At 39.2% G+C, this 14,609-nt stretch overlaps 1 protein-coding gene across 1 annotated transcript in view; it reads right to left on the reverse strand.

Annotated features, from left to right (window-relative positions):
* Positions 1-14,609, reverse strand: part of SNTG2 (syntrophin gamma 2) — a 529,846-nt gene that overhangs the window by 294,812 nt on the left and 220,425 nt on the right. Inside the window, exon 2 of the mRNA XM_073336143.1 lies at positions 37-174. Coding sequence (XP_073192244.1) covers positions 37-174 — 138 coding nt within the window. The remainder of the gene's footprint in view (positions 1-36; positions 175-14,609) is intronic.

A 14,609-nucleotide genomic window follows, 5' to 3' on the forward strand; every position in this document is an offset into this window, starting at 1 on the left:
ATATAGTTGGAAGCACATAGATATAGAAGTACTTACATTTGTATTGTGATCACTTCCACTAATGCAGATGACATCTTGTTTTTGAATTGTTAGGACCTCTTTTGTAAGCTTCAGTTGGATGTCATAGGCATTTTCAGACCCTTCATCATATAATAATGCAATACCTGTTTTAGTCTGTGAAAACGAAGTACAAAAATACAAATAAAACAGTTTAAGTACAGGAGCAATTTATGTTGATAAATAATAAAAGGACTTTTCATTTCAATAGCTTTTGCACAAAAATATATATTGATTAAAACAATAAGTGGAAGATCAGCTTGCTTCCTGTGGTTTTAAATTGATTCAAATGCTTACTCAAGGGCCTGATCTTCATTCACACAAAGGACTATTTACACTTATCTGGCAGCGTAAATGAGCCTTAAAGTGGGTTTAAGTGTAATTCATTCCCATTTTAAGATCTCTTTCCACTGCCAGGAGGAGAAGTGGGTTCAGTGGAGTGTTCTGTTTTGGAAGGATATTTTGTTTGGTTGCTTGCTTTAAATATACATGCTGCGATGTGTTTTCATTAGAGAAGACCAGGTTTGAAGAAATGCACATTGCACTTGGAGTGGATAGTGGTGAGGTTTGTGATGGTCTTTCATTCCTGGGGGAGTTCATTCCAGAGTCTCAGACTGATCCTCAAGAAAGTTCGGTCTCCGGCACAGACGAGCTTTACCTTTACTATCCAGAGTTCCATTGTGCCAGAGGATTAATATTTTACATCCCAATTTTATATATACACAAACACACACATAATATATTTGAATTTGTGAAAGTCAAACTAGATGTCTACTTCTGAAGTTACAAAAGACTTAAATGTTATGTATCACATTGAATGGAAGTACACTGTCATCAGAATATTAAATGGTAAGCTACACTGAATAATTGAAAGATGCTAGTTTAACTACTAAAAGCCATCAAAACATAGCTGGAGCCAGAATAAAAAAGAATGTTTCCAAGTTTTCTGTATATGATTGTGTGCAGAATACATTACATAAGATAAAAAGCAATGTGACATAATGCCACCTGAAACGTCTAAATACATTAATAACAGAAAAAATAACATTTTGGTCCTCCCATTTGTCTCCATTGTGAGAGATTTGGTTTAATAATGTTTGCAAAACTAGGACCAAAATATCTAGCTGGTAATGTCAGTGGATTAGAACATTTTCAGAAGATAATGAGCTTTAGACAAATGATCTATTTGCATTCTATATAGCAGAGAAAAACCAAAACATCTATTTTCAAAGCAGAAATTAGTGATTGTGAGATTGTATTTGAGTTACAGCATTTATCAGTCTAGAAATTTCTAATTTGCCCTTCCCAGTGGTATCAAAATGCTGTTTTTGTTTTTATTCCTACTATACCAAACAGTTGATGTACACATATTCACACTTTCTGATAGATGCTGGTGCAGTAGAATGTCTGTACCATTCAGAAGGGAAAACATTTTCATGTACACCATGAGTCATATTTTCCCTGATTTACATGTCTTTTTAAGTCCATGATTTGGAATTTTGATTTTTTTTCTTTGAGTGATTTAGGTGCTAGCACAATTAAGGATCCCATCACAACTGTGGAAAATGAGATTAATTAATTAGTGCTCTATTGACTTTACAGGAGCAGATTGTAAACATCATATTGGAGGTTCGTAGATTTTAAACTCAAATGAGAGCAACTATAATCATGTAGTCTGACCTCTTGCATAAAACAGACCATAGCATTTCATTTAATGATTCCTGTAGTGGAGGAAATTATTGTGCCCTGCTATGTAATGAACAATATCAAGCCCAATAATTTGTGGTCCAATTTGATCATTTCCTTTAAAAAGAGAGTGTTAAATTTCACATTTTTAATCTGATTTTTGTGTTTTATATTACATTAAAAAGAAATAAGCCCTTGGCATTCAATGCACATTCCTCAAAAGTTTTATAACAAACTGAACATACATCAAATTTGGGACTTAAATTCTTTGATAATATCTTAATTTCCATACCATTAAGGAGGATGCTCTTTGGTGGTGGTTGGTAAAGGATTAGGCTTGGCCTACACTAGAAAATTAAGTCAGTTTAACTACACCTGAGTGGTGTAGTTAAACTGACTTAACCTAACCTAAGTCCCTGGGTAGACAGTGGTAGGTCAACAGAAGAATTGTTCCACCAACCTAGCCACCACCTCTCAGGGAGATGGATTATCTCCGCCAATGGGAGAACCCTTTCCATCAGCATAGATAGTGTCTACACTGAAGTACTACAACGGCACAGCTGTAGTGTTACATTGTAGACAAGCCCTCAGTGTCCATTAGAGAGATCTGAAAGAAGCACAATGCTGTCTGAGAAGGATGTAATGATTCTTTCACTGCCTAACGCTCCAAAGTTTTCAGTACCTTGATATTATCGATACTGAGCAGATGATTTTTTTTTTTTTTTTGGTCAGTGATTGTACAGGCATTACTGGTAAATAAAACTGATGGCTATGCAATAGCAGATATTTTTAAAATGTGGAAGAACACCTTTGTAAAATCACCTTACTCAAATTCTATTGTATTCATACAATATCCCATTTTCGTTATATATCATCCTGATCACCCATCATTGCTACTACTTGCACAGAGACACCATGAGAGAACAGAACTCTGCAGAACACCCTACATAACCTCTAGGCAGCACATAATGGTGGCTAGTAATTGCTACGTGTGTTTTATAGTAATCCAGTAAAACTAACCCTAACTTCTATTTGTAATAGCTTATTTGGTAATGAATGGAACGTGTGGAGTAACTGACTGAATTCCTTAGCATTTTCCATCACACCGTTTCAAATGAAACTCTGAATGGAGCTCCCCTCTTCCTATTAGGATCCATTACTCGCCTCACACTCCATCCAGCTTTTGATGTGATCTAAGGTGACATGCAGCAATATTTTATTTGTTTTCCAAATCAATAAGATTAATGTAGATTTATTTGCCTTTTTAGATCATTATAAATGGTTGTGTATCAGAGGTCAGTCAGTCACCTGTTCACTCAGTGTGTTAATAGATGCCAAAAGTCTATATGCACCAGTCAGAATCTTGTTAGGGCAAAGTGCCTTTTCGAACTAGCTCACTTTAATAGGGACTTAGTCTTTGCATGTACGGGCGTATACTCCATGATTGCTATCCTAATGTTCATTGCATTTTTAGTGTAAAAATGAGTCTCTATTAAGAGTAGTACAACCACTCCAGCAGCTGGCTCCAGAAAGGTCTAAGGCTCCTAGGCTATGAAGGAGAGGCTTCAGAGGGAGATGTATCTCCTCAACAATGATAACAACGATGCATTAAAAGAACAGGAGTGTTTGTGGCACCTTAGAGACTAACAAATTTATTAGAGCATAAGCTTTCGTGAGCTTATGCTAAGCTTTCAAGCTCAGCAGTCTGAACTAATATGCAAACTAGATACCATTAACTTGGGTTTGAATAGAGACTGGGAGTGGCTGGGTCATTACACATATTGAATCTATTTCCTTAAATAGCCTCACACCTTCTTGTCAACTGTCTAAATGGGCCACCTTGATTATCACTACAAAAGTTTTTTTTTTCTTCTCCTGCTGATAATAGCTTACCTTAACTAATTAGCCCCTCACAGTTTATATGGTAACTTCCAACTTATCTGTGTATATATATATATGTATCTTACATCTTACTATATGTTCCATTCTATGCATCCAATTAAGTGAGCTGTAGCTCACGAAAGCTTATGCTCTAATAAATTTGTTAGTCTCTAAGGTGCCACAAGTACTCCTGTTCTTTTTGCGGATACAGACTAACATGGCTGCTACTCTGAAATGATGCATTAGGCACCATGGGATAGATTTTTCAAAAGTATTTAGGTGTCTAAAGATACAGCTAGATGCTTAATGGGATTTCAAAATACCTCAATGTCTGACTTCCATTGAAACCTTTGTCCCAAATGGTGTGTCAAAATTTGGGGCCCTGGGGATTATTTCCATTAGGAGGACAAATTGATGATAGAGTCAGGTGTTTCTTTGGTGCAATCCTGTTTAGTTACAAAGAACATAGAAGGCCATTTTCCTGAATACAGGAAGAACCAAACAACAGGAGACAATTTCTTTGTTCATAGCTCTAATCCACTTTCAGCGAGCACTTAGGCCTTGTCTACATTACAGAGTTAGATTAACTTAAGGCAGCTTATGTCGAACTAACTCTGTAAGTGTCTACACTAAAATGTAACTCCCATCCATATAACTAGTCCACTAATAACACTTAATAATACCACCTCTGCAAGAAGTGTAGCACTTAGGTCAATGTAGTTAGGCTGATGCAGTATCAGTGTAGACACTGTGTTGCTTACATTGACAGCTGCTGCCTTTCAGAAGCTGTCCCACAATGCCCCACACTGACATAAGAATATAAGAACGGCTATACTAGGTCAGACCAAAGGTTGATCTAGCCCAGTATCCTGCCTTACAACAGTGGCCAATGCCAGGTGCCCCAGAAGGAATGAACAGAACAGTTAATCTTCTGTTGCCCATTCCCAGCTTCTGGCAAACAGCTTCTGACAGTTAAATTGGTTCAAGCACTCCTGGTGAGGACGTGCACCGTTGACACAAGGAGCATAGTGTGGACATGCAAAAGCAATTTAATTACTTCAGTGACTGTACACTGATGTAACTTGGATCTACTTAATTTTGTAATGTAGACTTGCCCTTAGCTGAAAAGCTCTCTTTCTAGGTTTTACTCAAGGCCATGCTCTCAGTGCTTGATCTGGCTTTGTCTGCTATTTCTCTGTGTGTGTTTCTGTACTATACAGTGTAGTTGTAGCTCTGTCCATCCCAAGATATTAGAGACACAAGGATTTTTTTTTGGGGGGGGGGGGCGGCGCAGACCAACTTCTGTTGGTGAGGGAGACAAGCTGATGTGTCACACACAGCTCTTCTTCAGGTCTGGGAAAGCATCACAGCAAAATGGAACATATTGTTTAGCATAAGTAGTTAGCATGTATTCTAAAGGACTATTCAAGGTAGACTGGCCTGTTAACATCTCTGCAGTCATAGGACAAAGATGAGGGGGGGCAGCGCTCGACTAGTAGGTTACAGATTGTTGTAATAAACCATAAATCCAGTGTCTCTGTTCAGTCCATGATTTTTAGTGTCTAGTGGACTAATGAATTTAAGCTCCCAGGCTCATCTTTTGAAAGTGTTGTGCAGGTTTCCATGGAGGATGAAGACTGATAGGTAAGATATAGAATGCTCACTTTCTGAAAAGCATTCAGCCACAGGTGATACCTTGTTTTAGTCTTTTACCATTTTCCTCTGAGTTCATTCAAGAGTGTAGTGATTGAATCATGGAGCAGGTCCTCAAAGAATCAATCCTGAAGCACTTGCATGAGAGGAAAGTGATCAGGAACAGCCAGCATGGATTCACCAAGGGAAGGTCATGCCTGACTAATCTAATCGCCTTTTATGATGAGATTACTGGTTCTGTGGATGAAGGGAAAGCAGTGGATGTATTGTTTCTTGACTTTAGCAAGGCTTTTGACATGGTCTCCCACAGTATTCTTGTCAGCAAGTTAAGGAAATATGGGCTGGATGAATGCACTATAAGGTGGGTAGAAAGCTGGCTAGATTGTCGGGCTCAACGGGTAGTGATCAATGGCTCCATGTCTAGTTGGCAGCCGGTATCAAGTGGAGTGCCCCAAGGGTCGGTCCTGGGGCCGGTTTTGTTCAATATCTTCATAAAGGATCTGGAGGATGGTGTGGATTGCACTCTCAGCAAATTTGCGGATGATACTAAACTGGGAGGAGTGGTAGATACGCTGGAGGGGAGGGATAGGATACAGAAGGACCTAGACAAATTGGAGGATTGGGCCAAAAGAAATCTGATGAGGTTCAATAAGGATAAGTGCAGGGTCCTGCACTTAGGACGGAAGAACCCAATGCACAGCTACAGACTAGGGACCGAATGGCTAGGCAGCAGTTCTGCGGAAAAGGACCTAGGGGTGACAGTGGACGAGAAGCTGGATATGAGTCAGCAGTGTGCCCTTGTTGCCAAGAAGGCCAATGGCATTTTGGGATGTATAAGTAGGGGCATAGCGAGCAGATCGAGGGACGTGATCGTTCCCCTCTATTCGACATTGGTGAGGCCTCATCTGGAGTACTGTGTCCAGTTTTGGGCCCCACACTTCAAGAAGGATGTGGATAAATTGGAGAGAGTCCAGCGAAGGGCAACAAAAATGATTAGGGGACTGGAACACATGAGTTATGAGGAGAGGCTGAGGGAGCTGGGATTGTTTAGCCTGCAGAAGAGAAGAATGAGGGGGGATTTGATAGCTGCTTTCAACTACCTGAAAGGAGGTTCCAAAGAGGATGGCTCTAGACTGTTCTCAATGGTAGCAGATGACAGAACGAGGAGTAATGGTCTCAAGTTGCAGTGGGGGAGGTTTAGATTGGATATTAGGAAAAACTTTTTCACTAAGAGGGTGGTGAAACACTGGAATGCGTTACCTAGGGAGGTGGTAGAATCTCCTTCCTTAGAGGTTTTTAAGGTCAGGCTTGACAAAGCCCTGGCTGGGATGATTTAACTGGGAATTGGTCCTGCTTTGAGCAGGGGGTTGGACTAGATGACCTTCTGGGGTCCCTTCCAACCCTGATATTCTATGATTCTATGATTCTATGATTGTCAGATTTCACCCACACACAGTTATTGGGACTTTTAGTGCACTGGATGAGGTACACCACATGTTGTGACAGACACATGTAGGATCCATGAATCATGAAAGGTGTGTTGAGCAGTGTAGATATGTCTGCAGGCTTTGCATCTGTTACTCTGGCAAGGTCTGGTGCCCAATTGGTATGTCCTGGTCGGTGGGGAGCTTCTTGTAATGATGAGCTTGGAGAAGTTTGGGGGTTGGAGAAGTGGGAGTTCAGGAAATATTTCTTTCGGGATGGGATCCCATCAAGAATGAATAATGTTTCTCCTTCCTCTCTCATTCTTCTGCCCACACATGCATGCACAATTGAAAACAATAACCAGCCAACCCCATCTTCCACATAGTTCAAAGTCCTGAGCAGTCTCATATTTGCCTGTATCATGGCGACATGTGCCTGTGTTATGGTGTGGAGACCGCTACTCTTCAATAAAGAAGCTTAACAGTTTTTACAGCTATCTTAAATGAAGGCAGTTACACCCACTAGCTTTAGTGATGTTCTGGCCAACCCACACCTTTATTCTGGATGTAAACAAACCCTGCACTAAATATGATTCTAAATCCAAACTGTCCTATCAGGTTGGCTGTGGCTAGGGTCACTCTGTCCCTGTCACTAGTTCCCTCTGCCTCAGGGAGCCTTCCATCCCTTTAATTACCGGGATTGGAGCTAATAGGTCTTACCTGCCCTGACAGAGTGAGAAGAAAAAAGGGAACAACTCCCACATGCGGTATCCTAAAACATGTCACCCTGTTGTACCCTCCTTGCCCTATTAACTGCCATTAATGCCTTTAAGTGTGGCCAATATGTATTCCCCAAACTCATCTCTTCTAATTACTGGATTTATTTGATTTTGTTTAAAGAGTATGTTCACTTCTGAATGTTTGCTTCTGGCCCGGTTAAGTTGGTCAGTCAGACCTTAAACATAGTTCACTCTTTTCTTTAAATAGAAAAGATAAAACTTTCTACCCAGGGGCTGCCCATTAGCAGTCTGCCATGAGTTTACTTTACAAAGGAGTGAAGAAAATCCACCTCAGTCCATCATGATTTAGAGAGCTACAGCTACTTTTTTACAAGTTTCAGCTTTGACCAAACTGCTCTTGTCTTTGGTCAGCAGTTTTACAATTTTCCAGGCCAAGGTAGGATTTTTTTAATGAAAAATCTTCCTCAGATTCTCCCCTCATGCTCCTTTTCAATGTGTATTTTCTTATGCAGGTAGGCTATAAGCTTCCTTCATTTACCCTCCCCACCAAAATTTATCTATTTAAAAAAAACCTATTTACCCTGTCTAAATATAAGCCCCTTCTAGCAGATTCAGAGCAAGTAGTTAGGAAACAACTTAGCAACAACTCCTACAAATTCCACTGCATTCTGACTTTGGTTTTCCTCCGTTACAAAAATAGATTCTGTCAAATGATAGCACACTCCTTCCCCTTCCTGCGCCCCCCCCCCCCCCCAAATCTGGACCTGTACCAAAGAAAGTACAGAAATATTTTTCTTCTAAAACATTTTAGCCAAGTAAAACCTAACAGTAAAACTCTCCAACACAAAACATGTACATTACAGTTTTGTATTTGCATTTACTTACATCTATATTTTTAACATCTCAAATATTGCATTACATTAAGGAGGTGTTTTTCAACCTTTTCAGGTTGGCAAATGAACCCTTATTCAAAACAATTTTTTTTGTACCTCCTTACATTTACTGTAAAAGAAAGAACAGCAATGGTAACAATGATAAGCCTACATAATTTATTTGTGTGTTTGTTTCGAGAGCATGACAGAGAATACTTAATTCTAAAGGGTAAGATGTGAGAGGAGTAGGGAAGTGAGACTTTTCTTAGTTTGGATTGTAATAAATTTTTTAATGCCTTGCATCTCTGACTGCCTTTCATGACCTGTCCTGGGAGGTAGTTAAGACCCAGACAGAATCTAAAGAGCTGCAGAGGATCTCTCAAAATGGGATGACTGGGCAACAAAATGGCAAATGAAATTCAGTGTTGATAAATGCAAAGTATGGCACCTTGGAAAACCTAATCCCAACTATACATATAAAATGATGGGGTCTAAATTAGCTGTTACTACTCAAGAAAGAGATCTTGGAGTCACTGTGGATAGTACTCTGAAAAGATCCACTCAATGTGCAGCGGCAGTCAAAAAAGTGAACAGAATGTTGGGTATCATTAAGAAAGGGATAGATAATAAGACAGAAAATGTCATATTGCCTCTATATAAATCCATGGTACACCCACATCTTGAATACTGCATGCAGATGTGGTGCCTCAATTAAAAAAAAGATATATTGGAATTGGAAAAGGTCAGAAAAAGGCAACAAAAATAATTAGGGGTATGGAATGGCTGACATATGAGGAGAGATTAATAAGACTGGGACTTTTTGGAAAAGAGACGACTAAGGGGGGATATGATAGAGGTCTATAAAATCATGACAGATGTGGAGAAAGTAAATAAGGAAGTGTTATTTACTCCTCATAACACAAAAACTAGGAGTCACCAAATTAAACTAATAGGCAGCAGGTTTAAAACAATTAAAAGGAAGTATTTTCACACAACACACAGTCAACCTGTGGAATGCCTTACCAGAGGATGTTTTGAATGCCAAAACTATTTTAAGGTTCAAAAAATAACTAGATAAGTTCATGGAGGATAGGTCCATCAATAGCTATTAGCCAGGATGGACAGGGATGGTGTCCCTAGCCTCTGTTTGTCAGAAGCTGGGAATGGGCGACAGGGGATGGATCACTTGATGATTACCTGTTCTGTTCATACCCTCTGCGACACCTGGCATTAGCCACTGTCAGATGACAGGATACTGAGCTAGATGGACCTTTGGTCTGACCCAGTACGTCTGTTCTTATATTGAGAGTAATGACCCACTGGTTGAAAAACACTACATTACTGCACTGAATGAAATCCACTCCAAGTGGATAAAGCCTGAGTAACTGGGCTCTATGATGTGGCTACAAGTGAAATCTACAATCCACTCCAGGCTAGGAACAGGGTGTAGTCTGCAGCCTCTCTTATACATCATGGCCACTATTCGCACCAATTATGTGGAGTGATATTGCCACTGGATTTTTGTAAATATGTTTTCCGTGGGCCCTCATGTGGCCCATGCCAACAAGCTTTTGCTATGAGGCACTTCTGTGTGGCTGCTGCTGCTCCTCGTAACCCCAGTGAGTGCTTTTTTGTAGTAAGAAAAGGAGTACTTGTGGCACCTTAGAGACTTAACAAATTTATTTGAGCATGAGATTTCGTGAGCATCAGTAACTCACGAAAGCTTATGCTCAAATAAATTTGTTAGTCTCTAAGGTGCCACAAGTACTCCTTTTCTTTTTGCGAACACAGACTAACACAGCTGCTACTCTGAAACCTTTTTTGTAGTGCAGATCCTTTGCTGTTCCTCCGCACCATGAATTTCACTCTTAATAAATATTTATATACTTGTTGTCTCAATGATACAGTTGTTGGAAATACATTTACAGATGAGCTTCCTCAGTATAGGAAAAAATCACTTTGCACCATACTTGCACTGTATTGCTCTCATACTAAGGGATTTAAAGGTCACTTCAAAGTTCTTTTAATAATCAGTAGCTATTTATTCTGCCTCAAAGAGCAGATTATTATGAGTGACTAAAACTCTGAATTGGATTTTCTCACACGCAGGAGCAAAAGTCAATACATCTTGGGCTTTACTATTATTATTAAAGTTTACTGCAGGACAACGATTCCATTTGTGGCAACTTTCAAGGTTTTGAAATTTGTTTTCATTCCAAGTTGGAATGAAAATAAAATCTTTCAAAGATTTTTTTGCAAAAGCATAGATTGATTGAGTAAGTGTATGCGTGTCTGTCTCTCTCTCTCTCTCACCAGACTGTGATGTGGGTTCAAGTCCCCGTTCTACCCTGATTCAGTTTTCCATCCCAGACTAAGCAGAGGAGGGGATTGAACCTCAGTGTCCTACGTCCCAGACCAATGCCCTTGTAAGCAGGTGAATGGTCCCACTACTGTGGGGAATTTTCCCGGCTTCTATGCTATCCTGGTGGAATTGGATGGTGAAAGGATCCAAGTCTCCACCCTAACTCCCTTTACCCAGATCTCTGCCTGACCTCAAGGTCTCCTCTTCCTCTCCTTCATGCAGCAGAGTCCTCATAACTAGGATAAGGCTGGGCTCAGGATCCCTGGGGGTTAAGTCTCCCTCTGTTTGGATGAACTCCATTGTGGCAGGTGGCAGTACAATACTCCCTTATTAAAAGGATTCTATCTTTGTTTCATACCTAAATTCTATATATTCCTGTAGTTTAGTTTTAAACATCCATTCTGTACAATCTCAGCTAATACTATGAGTTGCCAGAAAATCTACAACCAGGTGGGTAGAGCATTATGTTTCAATTAAAAATCAAAAATACCAGCCTCAACCTCTCCCTCCATGCCCACTGCCCCCACCCTGGAAAAGAGAAACTGAGAATGGGGAAAAATATTCTAGAGTAAAAGAACCGAATTAGAGCTAAATTAGCTCTAAGAACCAAATTAGACATAAAAATACATTGTCCAACAAAATAAATGGTCAGTGCAGTCGCACCAAAACCAGACTACAAATTCCCATTAATGAGCACAGAGCAAAAGCATTATATTATAGTTACATTATGAACAAAGCAGTTTGATTACTTGCTCATAATGAACAAATACCGCTATGTAAAGTAATATAGTTACTAAAAAAATGGCCAACACGCATACAGGTGGTTATCAAATCAAATGAAGTCTGGGAAAAAAAACCCTCTTGCATCTGTCAGTCATTGTATTCATCAAAGCTAGGAATGTCAGAAGACTACAGAAGCAGCTTTCACTTCAGTTGCATGTTCTATCAGATGAACCAAAGGGAAAGGTTTTTGCCCGTATTGAAGCTACAGAAATCAATTAAAAACATGGCCAAGGACAAAGTGTGCTTTCTGTAGAATGTTTTATGACATCAAGAGAGAGCGTCTCCCCAGTTTTCAGCCAAGTTTTAAATTAAGGATTAAGAGCTCTCATTCAATAGAAAAGCAGTCTTAAAAAAAAAAAAAAACATAAGAGGAAGAGATCAGGGTCTGCATGATTTTTTTACTCTCTTTGGGGCATTACATAATGAAAATATATCCCAAAATGCTGGGGCATAGTTTATGTGGGTTAATTATAATTTGACAAAGAAAATATATATATAAACTGAATGTAGGTTGTGGAAACCTTAAAGACTGTCACTGCAGGGCAGGCTATCAATGCACAAAAGGCATTGATTGGACTATCTGAAACAAGTCCTTGTGAAAAGAAAAGGAGTACTTGTGGCACCTTAGAGACTAACCAATTTATTTGAGCATGAGCTTTCGTGAGCTACAGCTCACTTCATCGGATGCATACCGTGGAAACTGCAGCAGACTTTATATACACACAGAGAATATGAAACAATACCTCCTCCCACCCCACTGTCCTGCTGGTAATAGTGTAGATCACGAAAGCTCATGCTCAAATAAATTGGTTAGTCTCTAAGGTGCCACAAGTACTCCTTTTCTTTTTGCGAATACAGACTAACACGGCTGCTCCTCTGAAAAAAGTCCTTGTGAGGTTTGACTGCAACTGTGGCCATTAAAAGTGAGTTATGTGAAAAAAATTATCTTACACAAGATGCCACTATGTCTGTTGGCTAACAGTGTTATCAGATTTCAGAGATGAGGCTAGCATCCATTGCCCAGCAACTCTAAAAATGCAGACTCTCATGAAACTCCCTGATGTAGAATGGGGGTGTTTACTGTGTGAGATTCTCATATCTCAGAAGACAGATTTTTATAAACTGTAAACATTATGGTCAATAGTAGATTATGCTGAATACTAGAACGAAATTCTGCTAGAACCAGTGGTGTGAATGGAAAATACAATGAATCTAGCTCTTGAATAAATACATATGTTTCTTAGGTAGAAAATGTATTTTCTGTATGTGATTATTACCCTTTTTGCATACTAAGCTCTCAGACATGTAAGTGTTTTGCATAACAGAAAGATTTGGAACTTGAAAGGTTAGGGCCACAATTTAGCAAGCATCATTGTCTTTAATGGGACTACATAGCTAAGCATGTGCTTAAATGCTTTGCTGGCCCTGGTTCTCAGCACTTTGGAGGATCAAGCCCAAAGAAAAGTTCACTATATTATTGCAGATGACTAGGAAAAGGCTTGTGATTCATGAAATATTTTAAGAACAGTCAGATACTGTTAAAAAGTATGCACTGAATAAATGATTCAATGAAAAACCATAACATTTGTTGAATTTGACAAATACTATTTGACCAACTTAAATAGTTTTTAAAAAATCCCTATGTTGCAAGAGAATTCAGTAAGATAGAACACTACTCTGTTTGAAGGCTGCAATGCTAGCCTTACTTAGCCTAGCTTTTAGATTTTAATAGCTTGCTTTATCTTAAACTCCCTTATATTCATAGTGTGTGTTATATACAACCAATTAGTTGCAAGGACAAAATTAATAAATATTTAATATTAGCATTTCCTAGGCAGGACTGCACAAATATTATTTGCAATATAATCCTGCATCCTCCTTTAATGAGAAGGTAAATATAAAGTAATTAATAAAACAGACCATGAAGCTAACCTTATAACAGTCACTTATTAAAAATATTCCTTAATCTTTAATTCAGAGGATTTTTACATGATCAAGAAAAGAGGGAGAACAATTAATATGGCTCTTATTTTTAAAGACATTGTATTTGTTCTCAAAATCTTTCACACACAGTCATTATGTTTTTCTACCAAGAAATGGTGATGCAATGATGTATGTTTTGCACCGGGGCATAAAACAGTCAAAACATCACAAAGCACCCTGACAGCAACAGCAATTATGTGAGATATGATTCATATCACTTAATTCCAATAAAAAAAACCCCTCAAACTAGAAGAAAGTAAGTGGCTGCCTGGTCAATATTATAAATCATAGTCTGTGACAGAAATGTTTCACTCTCTTGTGGTGAAAAAGCAGACAAATATACCGCAAAAGCAACACAAAGTTAATTTCTGTCCAATCATGAAAAACAGCCAGTCTTAACTTTTGACGGTGGGTAATTTTCAATGTCACATAACCAGAGTTTTCAGACCTGAGGCATACGTAACCAAACTGACATTATAGTGGTCTGACCTTTAGCTAATATGTATTTGGAGTATGCAGATGGTCTTCTCCGCTCAGGCATACAAGAAGATTATAAATATGGTAGTAAGAGCAACTTGCTTTTTCCCCCCTCCCTTTTTCTAAGCACAGCTTTGTTGTTGGCTACCAGGAGACAGCTGAGGCTTGTGGTCCTAGGGACTCATTCATCTCCTCTTTTCTTACCCCTTTTGGGAAGATTCAAATTGGATTTTAAACTGTAAACCTTGACAGAAACTGGATACCCCACTGCACCCTTCCTGAAATCTACCAAAACATCCAGCAATGGTGGAGAAAACTTTAGTCTGATGCTTCTTTTCAGCCAATTTAAAAGGCAATGTGCCAAATCCTGGCCCCATTGAAGTCAATGGCAAATATCCTTGAAGGTGGTCAGGAACAGTCAACATGGATTCACGAAGGGCAAGTCATGCCTGACCAACCTGATTGCCTTCTATGATGAGATAACTGGCTCTGTGGATATGAGAAAAGTGGTGGACATGATATACCTTGACTTTAGCAAAGCTTTCGATGTGGTCTCCCACAGTATTCTTGCCAGCAAGTTTAAGAAGTATGGATTGGATGAATGGACTATAAGGTGGATAGAAAGCTAGCTAGATTGTTGGGCTCAGCGGGTAGTGATTAATGGCTCAATGTCTAGCTGGCAGGCGGTATC

This window comes from Lepidochelys kempii, chromosome 3, assembly GCF_965140265.1.
Source record: "Lepidochelys kempii isolate rLepKem1 chromosome 3, rLepKem1.hap2, whole genome shotgun sequence".
NCBI classification, from domain to species: domain Eukaryota; kingdom Metazoa; phylum Chordata; order Testudines; family Cheloniidae; genus Lepidochelys; species Lepidochelys kempii.